The following is a 13,224-nucleotide window of genomic DNA, read 5'->3' on the forward strand; positions in this document are numbered from 1 at the left end:
ATAATATTGAAGAACAGCTAGTTCTTTTATTGGGTGATCCCTCAATCCATCCAGAAACGATTGCTATGATCAGATCAATGGATCTTTACATGCGATCAGACCCTGCGTGACACTAGTAAACACTGCTTTATTGTTCTTGGATTTTTAAAGATGCTTTTGCCCAAATTTAAAGTACAGATCACTTATTATGTTCACATTCTTAGTAATTCAACTTCTGATGACATATGCATAATTTGTTTTTTCACTATTGAAAGCATCTTTAACGATATAAAAATGAATCCAGTTTACCGAGTCCATCAGTTCGTTCCGAAATATTTCTCTAATGTACAATGAGCTGTACCCCAAACTCTTGTTACAGCTTATTGTTGAAATGTTTTCAAGGGAAGATATCACTGTCGATTTCCAGATGTTATTCCAGTCTTCGTGACTTGGGACCAATTAACTCACTAAGTAAAAAAAATAAGCTGCTAATAGCCAATTTCAATCACTATTCTCCTGTTTTCATCTGGCCTCATTTTGATTTTATTTATTCTCTAATTCATAGAGTTTATGACTACAATCGATCGATTGATTAAAGTTTACGAAGTAACCTTGGCGGTCTTATCTAGTTGTTGCAGCTATTAAATAGGATTTTCTTTATCTTCATTCGTTTTGATATATAAAATGAATAGACCTGATTTTTTCATGTTAACCAGCGTTAAAAATCGAAAAATCACTTAATAATAGCACGACCTGGCAACGCCGCTTTTACTGACTACAGATTACCGCCGGAGAGAAGAGATTCTCGGCGGACTATGAAAATCGGGCCACTTCTGTTGTTTTATGTGTAAACGTAACCCGTTGAAGGCCCGAGACAAGGACCGCGTCAGCGTGTAAGTGCGATAAGTGGAAGGCGGCGTTGCCATCCCTCTGCACTTTTCCCCATCTCACTAATATCCTGACTAACTGCACTGAGTTCTCACTGGAATCATGCTCTGTAAACCAGATGTGTGTTGGCAAATTGAAGATGCTGACTCATATGGCATTAATGTGTAAGAGTCAAGATGGTTATTTGCTAAATCGGCGCCAGTGATCGAGCGATAAGAGTTTTTTTGATACATTGGCAACACCGCGCCGGTATCCAGTCGCATAACAAGGCGAGCATTGAACTCTGAAACGCGGCATCGCGCACCCGACCGACATTAGCGGCGACGGCGGCGTCGCTCGTTACGTCGACGACGTCGTCCGTTCATTCGAACAGCCGGTGTGAAGGCAGTGCGCGGGTCATGGACGATGCGCACGATTCGCTGATAGAGCGCGGCATTGCCATGTATAACCGAATTTAGCTTCGTTTAAGGATTAAGTGCTTCCCGCCCGTTTTCGTTAGATTCGATATATTCTTTATTGGGACACATAATAGTGATAGATATGTTAAATTTTTGTATGTAGTTTGAGTATTGTGTCTTTTAGATATGAAGGTAGAAAAGTACCTTTTCTTTGATTGACAGAAAAAGTGACCTTTTAATGATACGGATCAGACTACAAAGTAACACTTTTACTGCTGCGACATTGAAAAACTTTCAAAGTTGATAATATGTGGGAAAAATATAAAATTGTTATAGTTTTTTTTTGTTGGTAACAATGTTAATAATCGGCATTTCTCAGCAAAGTAATAGCATAATAGTATAATAATAATAATAGCAGACTAAAAACGTTTCATTAAACAGTGTCTTGAGTAGGAAGGAAACTTGCTGCAATAATAATCGATCGGAATGGGCAGTTAAATCTTAATGAAGCATGGAGCATCATCTCCGTTGATGAGTACTTCGGATCATTTGTCTGTGTAGATTATCATAGTATTCTTAAAAAAGTGTGTTTTGTCAGATATTATCGTTATTTGTGAAATATGGTTTGGTTAGAATATTGGCAGGAAAAGTGTGGAAATATTGAATTTGAATAATTTGAAAGCACAATGAAGCATATTTGCCAAAACTGCACCGAAAGGAAAGGTGGTTGTTCCGCAAAATGATCCCAGAGCACGAAAATCTGCGTTCATTACTGGTTCGAGTATCGATTCGAAGGACTTAGTTACAGATGGATATTAAGACTCCATTGACTACGCGTTCATGAGCCAAGACTAACTACATTGAAGTAGATTGACGCCGTTCCAATAGGAATTGTTGTGAAATTGTTGTCATATGTCATTAAAGAACGAAAATTTTAATTTATGAGTGATATAGATTTGATTGTATCCAAAGGGATCATTTCATGATCTTCAAAAATTTTCCTCCTTCCTCCTTTTTTTAAAAAAATTAAATATATTCACCCTTACAGTTTCGATCAACCTGACTGATTAAAGCTGGTGGGTGCGCGTTTCAAATACTCAGAGGTAATAACAAAATGTTATTTTATTTTGTTTCAGGTGAGTGTCCCCAAAGAGCTGCCAAGTAGTGTTTCAAAGAATGTTAGTGACGTAAGTAAAATTTTAAATCATCCTTAAATACAGACCGAACAATTAAAATATTTATATTCCATTTTATTCATAACAATTTTTTTCCCTTTGTCGCAAAGGAAACGAAATTAGCTGCAAAATCACATCATAAAACCGTAAAAGTTAAACTTATGTGCGATTTTATTGACATATTCAAAGGAAGTGTTGATAAACAAATCAATTATGTATTGTATTAAAACTGGAAAAATAATCTATTTTTGTACTTATGGACATTTATCTTATCTCGGAAAAATATCCCGGGAACTGCTTTTTTAGAATTTTCAGTAGTTAATTAGTTTCCCGTTTGAAACGTCCTAATTTGGCCACCATGTACATATATGCATTTATGTAACTAACAATATAAACAACTTCGAAGCTAGTTGTGTAACAAGCACATTAAACAAATTCTCCTAAATCCTTAACGTGAACTATTGCGAAGTGAGCTCATAATCTTTGTTTAAATTTTTGGTGTTCAGCAATCAGTAAAAATAAGCCACTCAGCTGTACGAAGTTTCTCATCTCCACTCGTCGTGTGATGCCGTTTTAATCCCGATCTTTCGTTTCCTTTTGTGCTTTTTCATTGTCGGCATCCGAGCTTTGTTTCCTTTTCGATCACATTCGGCAAAGTGCAGCAGTAACGCGTTGAAAGTGAACGTTCGCAGATGCGGTCAACGGCTCCCGCGATCGGTCGCAGGCGATTCTCGACTGTGCACGGCGGTTTCATTACGCTGTCTTCTCGATAGGCGTGTGTTTTCCCACCGCTTACGACAGGCAAGAGGCCTGTCGTAAGCCGCTCACTGTAATCGGTCGTGCACGTTGCCGGCCGAAGCGGATGGCGAATGAATAATACGAATTGAATAAACCGGGCGGCGATAAAAGCAGCAGCTGGCATTCCGAAGTGCGTCGTCTCGTGAGAGATTTGGCATGCGCTCGTGATAATTGGAATGCCTGTCGAGGTTGCCACTTCCCCGTATACAGACTCGCTACGTGCCTTGCGGTTCGCGATGGGATGGCAATAAAGGAGACTCGTTCATGTAAGCGTTCCACTGATCAATATCCACGAAAGTTTGATAGCAACGCTGTACAATTTACATTTGTTGTAAGTCCATTTTATATTTCGATGAGACGCTACTGATCTTGCTGTTGCGCCAGTTACTCACCCAATTGAATAGAAAAACAAGTCTGGGAAATTCGGGCAACGTCGCACAGCGCCAGCTGATTGTTGTGGAGGGCGGCGCTGTTGCCAGCGGCGTGGCTGCTGCCATGAATGGCATTGCAAGGTCTGTTGTGGTGCACTGCGGTGCTGCCCGATCAACTCTCTGAGCGGGTGGTGAAACAACTGAGCTAAACTGATATATGACCTGTTCGGGTGCCGGGAGCTGTAAACAATTCGTTCTGAGTCTTGACGTTCGGCGAGAGTTTAATAGTCATAGTTCGAAAGGCTCGTCGATACCTTTGATACGGTTTAATTGAGGAGAGAGATAACATATGAAGTATTTATAGTTTGATTCTATAGAAAAATGTGAGAGTGAAAATGAAATTGGCTGATATTGTGACCGATCAACGTCGCCAAAAATTTCACTCTCCCATGCTCTTATAGAATAGAACCCCAAATTAAGAAATCGTGCAATGCTTATTTGGTGATGTCATCCTATCTGGGGACTGTTGATTCAACACAGGTAGTCACTTACACAGGTGTTTTTTTACGTTTGGTCTTTTCTCTAGCAGTATTGTGAATAGTTCGACTGTCTTGTGTGAGTTCAATGTGGCGATATGGTCGCTGAAAGTTACGCGTCTAACACGTTACGACAGGTAGTAAGCAATAAAATGAGGCTAGTCAAAAAGTAAAAAAAGACAGCCCTCTTACTGCACCGTAAAATGCATACTTATATACTCAAAAATTGCGTTAAGAGCGTGAAGTTAGAGGGTATTACCTTAATGCGGTTGTTTCTCGTTTACTCGAAGATTTCAAGGGTCGCTTCGCTTAATAATAGAAAACCAAAAGTACGAGAGAAACATGACAACGACGCCCTTTACGATGAAGCATTCCGCGGCGGCGCCGCCTACTGTACTGTTTCCACTATCCACGACTTGACCTACTGACGGCAACTCATGGATTTCAATTTGGGAGACGGTGCCAGACTTTCCGTCTGTAAACTCGAAGTTGTAACTTGTAACTTTATTCCACGTTCTGGAATACTGAAGTTTGTTTTTTTTTTTGTTCTGTAGTGATGGAATAGACTTAACATTGTTTATTCTTTGTGCTTATTTATTACTCACGAAAATTGAAATCAGGTTTTTCGAAAATTGCGTTATTCTTGATTTTTCTCTCTAGTGTTGTGAATTTGCCTGTATAGTATTAGGATAAGGACTATGCACATCTTTTCGTGCGGAAAAGTTCTTAAGGTATTTTTTTGCATTTTCCTTTAGCGAAAACGTTTTCTAGAGACGTTAATCCTTGATCATGGATTCTACGTATTATACTATGAAAATTACGTTGCATTTTTTTCTCCGTAGAATTGTTTTTTAAGGTTTAAGGGTTCTTCCGTGATTTTTGTGCACTTTGGCGCGATATTTTTGAGCAGAGGTCATGCTAAAATTTCCGATTGTCCTGCCGATTGTTCGTATAAACGTGTGTTATGTAAGGGCTGTCGTCTATCATTATTATAAATTTATCATCTACAGAATTTAGTTTCACGAAAGAATAATAAAATCTTCAAATTGTTTAGCATTCAATAGCCATGTTCCTCAAAATTACAGGAAACAGATATTAAACTTCGCTGCGCCTCAATAAATATTCTTGGCACTTCAATTTTGAATTGATAATTTAGTTAAACGAAATTGTATATTAAATTGTTTCTAAAATCTCATGTCATTTTAACAATGATATTTTAACATTTATTACAGCCCACTTAACCTTTTTTTTCTTATTTCTTTTCAAATATTGTTGAAAATGAAATAACGAGGAAGCCAAGGATATTCTCGTAATATTTCTTTCACTTTTGTACTCAGTGGCTTCAAAGGAAACCAAGGAAGGAGAAATTATTGACATAACTGATTTCATGTATGGAAAAATTCACTGTCTGTAGCTGTTCCGTTTTCCTTTGCTCGATCCATTTCGCAAATTGTTCAAACTTCAGCTACACAGATTTCTCTTATTTATTTTCACTTTTCTTGTGTTAGTGAATCTTTTGGTTCTAGGATTGCTTATTTTTCTTCCTTATTAATACCAATTATTATTTAATTTTCAATTACGATTTAAAAAGGGTTCTAGACTTTTCGACCGAATCTATTGAAGTTACTCCGAAATATTAAAACCAATATAAGATACACATTTCATAAGGCAATTGGTGCATTCCTACATTGCGAACTCATCGCTTCATTCCTCGTTTTGTAAACTACTATATTATGAAATTTGTAACTTAATGTACTGTAAAGTAACTGTTTCAAGTGATCTTTACTTTATTATGTGCAAACTCAAAAAATAGAAAAAGTGTAGCGGTATTTAGTAGTGTCGGTAACTAACTTACTAAAATAATTACTATAATGAACAGAATGTTGTTATGCATTCTCGGTAAATAACTGTACTGATTAGATAATGCAACAGGGTTTGTGGTTGCCTAGTGCCAAGGCATTTGAAGTATCTTATGTTGGAAATAATCTTTTTCACTGCTGTAATGTAAAATTACAGTACTTACCTATAATTTTAAAATCAATATGGATCCTCAGCTTTTATTTTTTTTATCAATTCTCAATAGAGCATATAAAATCTAAATAAAGTATATGTACAGGCAAGTAATGAAGTTATGAGTCAATTTTTTCATTGGACAAACTGGAAAAGTTCAGTTGAATTCAATTTAATTAAGCAATCATCACTTATTTCATAAAGTTTGAACGCATGACTGTATGGAACATTTCGCATTTCTAGGAATAAATTATGTCCCAAGGTCATTGAAAGGTTAAAACGGCTACTTATTTTCGAATGTTGTAACTAAGATAAAGCTTTTCATTAACGAATTTATACTTGTAAGGAAAATAACATGTACCTATGCATTAGTAACTTGATCATTTCCACTAGTTAGATCTAGGGCAATTTCATGACCGAAACAGAGGAGAAAACTTCTCAAAACGAAAGCGGTAGTTTGGCTAGTATTCATGTGCCAGCCTTTGTTGGTTGGTTCACAGCTAATTCGAAGATGCTGTTGTCAAAATGACAATGCAAGGTATATATGATTGCCGATCATGATTGCGATTAACCTTCCCATATGGTTGATAATCCTGAAAGATCTGTTACATTTAGAAAACGCCGTTCTCGAAATGGCTACGTGAACACTGCAATTATAGATCATTTATCTCCTGTTTTTTTGGTTCAACGTTTCTGTTCCTAGCGTTTCAAAAAATACCAGATGTCCAGGACTCGTTGTGTTCAAAGTGGAATTTGAATGGTTTATCAGGTGGTTAAGCACGTCGGAAAACGGTACCCATACTTGGAATAACTAAAGCAAAAATACTAATGCAATGCTTGGTTGTCAAATTTCAAATGTAAGAAAGTGAGCGATTTTGACATTAAACTAGTCTAAATAACATTTGATCTTATAATGTGTTCATTACTAATTTGGTTCATTTCGCTTTTTATCTCGTAGCGCCCTCATCGAGCATAAATTATTTTCCAATTATCATGAAGATGCCAACGTAACTAGCATTTGAACTTTTAACTGATGGTGGGGGGTACCTACGAGCGTAAAAGTCAAAAATTTCATCTAGTTCCATCAGTAACAAGAAAACCTACAATCAGTGAAATGAAAGAATAAAGGGGTCTTTAAATGGCCATCTTGAAGTATTATGTTGGCACCGTCATGAAATACTTTATACAATTTGCTGACTCGTAAGGTTCAAAGATCAATAATTTTTGATTTGATAACTTTGCTATGAAGGTGGAAAAATGCCCATCGGAAATATAATTTGAATTGAATAACAGGTTTTTGATTAGCCTCTCTTAGATCCGAATGAGTAGTACATACGTATATGTAAACGCCATTGTACTTCGCTTTAAGCTATAAATAAAACCTTCTTGAACGAACCAAACGGGTTTTGTTTGTTCTGTCGTAACTGCTTAAACATGGAAGACCGAAATAATTTTGTTTTGTTTTGCGATTATCGAATACTGAACCAAAAGAGGTTGGTTGTTGCACCTTTTCAGTTGTTATTCGGTGCAATATTATTATCTGATCTAGTAGAACGTGCGGTGCTGCCAATACTCTGTTCTGCTATTCGATTATTCATAGCAGGTACAGTTTACTATGTACTAAAGTAATTGATAAAATGCGAGTAACTTGGAAGATAAAATTTGACAGAAAATCCTAAATTAACGTCAAAAGGCACGATTTATCGCATAGTTCCTTTTATTTATTTTTCGTAGAGCCCTCATCTGCCTAATTTTTCCAATAGGACCGTTTAATGCTTTTAAGCAGCTGTTGGTCGATTAAGGTTTGTTCCAACTGGTCAGAAAATCGTTTTAGAACGGACCACGAATCCTTCTGGGCAACTCACGGTGTACATGTTCACTCGAAATTGTGAAATACTCTTGTTCAGAAGATTTCTTCAATTATATCGAAACTGTGTACTGGTGGGTTGGAAGAAGCTTTAGAGGGGGGAATAATCACCACTTAAGAATTAGCTTGGGGTATGTTCGGTATCCACGGATTGTCTGTATGCCACAATCTACATTGTTTTACTCTGGCAAGACTGAAAGATATCAAACTTGATTGGCATTACCTTGCCTTTAGGTGATGTCATAGATGAAATGACGGTTTAATAAATTGACAGTTGTTGCCACTATCTTTAATTTTTTCCAAGTTCGAAAATGCATTGATAAAACCAAAAAAAAAAAAGATGAAGTTCACTATTTCACCGAGTAATAAAAGAACTACGAAGCGATAAATCACAAACTGCTACTAACTAGAGTGACTACGAAATGGGTAAAAACTAAACCGCCATTATTCACCTGATTTCGTCCTGGCTGGGCGCACCGTAGCACGCTATACTTTCCATTGGAGTGGCAGTCGACGTGCAAAGCAAAAACCCCACATAATCATTATTACAGTTTATTTACGTTTTATTAACCATGAAAATTCGTCGACTAAACTGGCAACGTCGCCCTTCGTGCGCTTACCCGATTATCTTGACGAACAGCTGTTCGCTAGAGATGGGCGCACACCGGTTCGTGCGTCGATATTCGGATTATTTAATCACGGTCAGTTTACGTGTTGATTGTTAATTATGTTTATTTAGATTCAAATTCTGTGTCCTTTTAGTTAACTGTTAAAGAGGAATTACTAATAGTTATTGTACTAGTTTCTTTGCGTTTATGTATTGTATCTGTTATTCTCCAAGCTTAGGTTATTCGCACAATTTGTCATATAATTTTTGGTAATAAACCAAGCTTAGAAGTAAACTCCCGCTAAATGTTATTGATGCAATCACCTCTTAATCAGTCATTTGACAACCAAAGTAAGAAACGGTAATGTACAGCCCAACATCGACAATTTCTATTGATTCAACACTAGGTTGCATTTTTTTAAAAATTCAATATCTGAATAGGCCGTGGGGACACTGGGAATATAAGACAGTGTAAGAATGATCAAGATCGGAAAGTCGTAGATTCCATTAAATTATGCGGGATAATTTTTGGTAACCGTTTGTAAATCTCCTTGCATGCAACTACATATGTCTATATTTTATCAACCGTTGAGTGAAGCAGTCAAGGATTTTAAGTTATAATTCTTTGTTTGTTGTGGGTATACCTAGCTAAACCAGGTGCACTTCTACTGAGTAGGCAGGTTGTCCCCCTCATTCGGCCCATACCCATTGTCGATACGCTCCCCATTTCTATTATTCGGAATTTTTGCCTTTCCTCGTCTCCGCTACTAACTATACACTTTACGATAATTCAGTTTTCTTAGTTCCTTTCCGGTGTATCCGTGTCTTTTCAGCCTTTATTGACGCCATTTTGCGACTCGAGATCGAGATTCGATCCGTCGACGTTCTAAATTTCGTTTTGCCATCATTTCCCAGCTCCATCGAAACGGCCCCAGTTAGTTGCTCGCGTTCGTGGTTTTTAAACGAGATAGACAAAGTTGCCGTTTACCGAAATGCGGTTACATCGGGTGTATCAACCGATGTAATCGGAATCCACCATGTTTGTGTTTTGCCTACTTGCACTCGTTTAGTTTAATGCTGTTGTCCTCTTCGTGAAACTTTCGGAATCCCGTCTCGATGTACTTACCGTCTGTCGGGTCATACTTCACATTCACGTTGGCTTTTAGTCTCCGTGATGATGATCGTACTTGCGCATTAGTGAATTGGTTCGTCTGGATGACGTTTTCACTCCATCTGGATTAGGGCGGACTTGGTCAATGAAAATGTTAAGGGTGCATATGGTAGGTTTAAAATTTAGTGACATGTATTTCTACCTCTCCGAGTTACTTAATTGTCATAATAAGATTCTTTTAACTTAGTAAAAGATTTAAGTTAAGTAAAATACAAATGCTCTCCAGAGGCGCAATGGTATAATGAACATCGATAAGCTTATATGAAGTAACCTTTTAAATAGCTCAAAATCGAAGTGGAGATAAATATCTGATATTTTCCATAGACAAACTTAGCACCACTATAAATAGTCAGTCATATCGTACCAGTCTAAATTAAGTATTCAGTAATATCTCCAAACAAACAGGATGAACCGACCGAGGCTACATGCCATTTATTGCCTACCACGTTTCGCGGTCATGATACGTAAGCATCTTATCAGTATTATCATTGTGTTCGAACCTCCTTAATGAAGAGTTTCAAATATTTATTGTTAAAGGTTTCCAACAATCGGATTTTATTGTGGTTAACCCAAACGGTTTTCGTGATCCTGATTCCTTCTAACCTACTTTTAAAAATCCGAGATATTGTAATCCTGAATGAATAAAAATGATGTGATGCTATTTGGATTTGGGGGGTCAATCAGGCAATTTTAATGATACGGTTTGCAAGATTGGTGAAGTTTACTATATCGCGATTAACGGCCCTTGTCCGCCTTGTCTATTTACATCTGTCGCATGTCGCACCCTCCAGTGAAGAAAAATGTATGAGAACGTGGGTAAAGTAAAATAAGGAGGGCTATATAGCAACATTGCAATGCAGTTGTTATATTCGATAGTACACTGCATGTAATAAGCCTTAAATTTTTAAAAATTGAAGGGTTACGTTTCCGAAGGAAACGCTTCGACTCCTTAAATTTTAATGTCTATCTGGGACGCCTTTGAGGTAAATTAGATACTAGGCTAGAAGCATGTGTGTATGTGGTATGGCCCATTTATCTAGAGAAACTGATCGTAGTGTCATTTTGCGGTTTTGAGATCCCTATTTAGCAAATGAAACACTGCTCCATGGTAAATCAAAGAAAGGGTCTCTTCTCTATTGTTCATTACATGTTGCAAGCTTCAAATTTACTAGAGCATGACATAGCTTTAAAATGACGTCACAGGGATATTAAAATGTAGCAAACTTTTGGTCAAAAAATTACTTCTATTTCCTGTCCTACTGTTTCATATCCAATTTTAGATTATTTGATGTAGAAATTTAAAACTCGAATAAATTTTTTTAAATGTAACAGAAAATTTTTTGGATCATATTTAGGTTGTATACGGAATTCCAAGAATATCTGATAATAAATACTTTGATGAACCCGTTTTGAACAATATCAGTTAGGTGCTTTTGGAGATAATAACCTAATTCTAAACTTCTAAGCCAATTACTACAACCCTTTGCATTTCAAAAATTTTTATAAAATATAGTTGACAAGGGTGAAATGTTAGGAGCTGGCTGGACACTTTTCAAATATCAAGTTGTAATCTGATTAATTTACCTTTGAATTGCTTTAGTTAAACTCTGCTTCAAGCAAGAATAGAACAAAAATTATCCTATTCATTATGATTGACTATGCGCCATCAGTTGTATTAATTATTTGTAGATTTTATGTGGAATGATTCATAAATTTCGTTCTCTCCGGCTTATGCAAGAGATTTAAAATATGCTTCTGTTTGGTTTTGGAAGAAATACCATATTCATGAAGTGCGACATCTTTGCTTCTGCTACCAAACCCAATATTTTTTACTTTTACCAGTGCTTTTAAAGAAAGCATACATTCCTCAGGTATATGATGAAGCTGATGATGTCATACTAAAAGGTGATCTACCTGATGGTACCGTGCCTCATGGTTTAAGGCTTGTTGATTTCAAAACATTTTTCATATGGGATTTTGATTCTAAGAATGAGCGGTTTAAGCTCCATACAAGAATTTTTCATATTGACTAGTCATAACCAGTTCTCACTTCAATTATGGTGGCGTATTGTAGGTAGTTTATGTCATTCCGATATGCAGTTTATATCATTAGACGCGTCGAATGGGACGACTTGTTTCAAGAGTTAAAAGGCTTTGAACTCACTTCGGGCATTCACGGTGTTATTTGCCTTCGTTCAGCGGCCTTTGTACGCTTTTGCAACTTCTTGAAATCTACATACCCATTTTGTACTCTGTTCTATAATGCCCGCAAGGTATTGGTATATTAAAACGAATAGATTGGTAAAGAATATTCTTCAGTAAAATTGGCTTGGTAACGATCAATTTGTTCAATATTGTTATAAATATGCATGAAATGAATTTGTAAAAAAATTGAAAAAAAATTATATGAAAAATTTTAACCTAAGCCCGAATCGGTATTGGTAGTGCATATTTTTTTTTAAATCTAAAATTAGCATCCTGTTGGTATAAAAATAGGTTTAAGTTCAAATGTGATGCTTCTGAATTGGACGAGTATCCAAAAATTCAAATTAGTTTATTAAGCAGGGGGCAAAGGAAGAAACCCTTCTTTGCTTTCCTCAAATTCTTTCCTCATCCTCAAATTTGAAATATTCTATTGCCACAAATTATATCCAAGTCTGTTTTGATTAATGATTAAACCAAGAATAGTGTATGACAGCAAAAGTTATTTTAATAATATTGACGTATATATAACCATCTTTGACTCATTCAAAATTATTACTGCGAGCAGATATTAGGCCCGATTTTGTAAGTAGTAACCATTTCCTTGATATTTCTATGGGCGGAAATAGAAATTGGTAACATATAAGATTGGTTTATATTAAAATATAAAAAGGATATGTGAAACCTATGTGTATTGCACCGTGTTTGACCACCGGTTTGATTTGAAAACGCTAGTCAGGCGTAGATATTAAAATTAACACCCGTTAAATTATCGTCAAACAAAGGAATACTCCAAAATATACATTATTTAATTTATACAGAGGTTTTATAGAGGAAGTTGGGATATGGATGGTGTAAACAAATTAACTACCATAAAAATTATATCGTTAGTATATTCAACTCACCCATATAACTTTTGAGTTGAGTTTAGTTAGCATTTCCAGAAAAAAGAAATTAAATCCTAAACGCTCTAATTGCAACAATATTATAGAAATTTTCTTGTGCCAAATTATAAAAACATGTTAATTTTACCCGATTATAGTGGAAACGTATAAATTTCAATTTGGAACGTTTTCTTGGTAAACTTACGTGTGATTGATAAGTTATATGGTTGACCTCAATAATAGAGCTATAGAAGACATTGTTTGTCAAAGCGCTGAAATAAATTTAACATCTCATATCCATAGAAAATCTCTTAATAAGACCCTTTTACTTGATAACT

At 36.2% G+C, this 13,224-nt stretch overlaps 1 protein-coding gene across 12 annotated transcripts in view; it reads left to right on the forward strand.

Annotated features, from left to right (window-relative positions):
• Tlk (Tousled-like kinase) overlaps positions 1–13,224 on the forward strand; it is a 57,835-nt gene that overhangs the window by 25,222 nt on the left and 19,389 nt on the right. For 3 of the 12 annotated variants that reach the window (XM_066298428.1, XM_066298426.1, XM_066298427.1), the window contains one exon: positions 2,402–2,452. The exons of 5 other annotated variants lie outside the window; for them this stretch is intronic. In XM_066298428.1, coding sequence (XP_066154525.1) covers positions 2,402–2,452 — 51 coding nt within the window. Of the gene's footprint in view, positions 1–2,401; positions 2,453–3,229; positions 3,570–9,325; positions 9,910–13,224 lie in introns of those variants that run through there. 4 more of the 12 variants (XM_066298439.1, XM_066298433.1, XM_066298431.1 and 1 more) reach the window with 3 other exon arrangements.

This window comes from Euwallacea fornicatus, chromosome 30, assembly GCF_040115645.1.
Source record: "Euwallacea fornicatus isolate EFF26 chromosome 30, ASM4011564v1, whole genome shotgun sequence".
Lineage (NCBI taxonomy): Eukaryota > Metazoa > Arthropoda > Insecta > Coleoptera > Curculionidae > Euwallacea > Euwallacea fornicatus.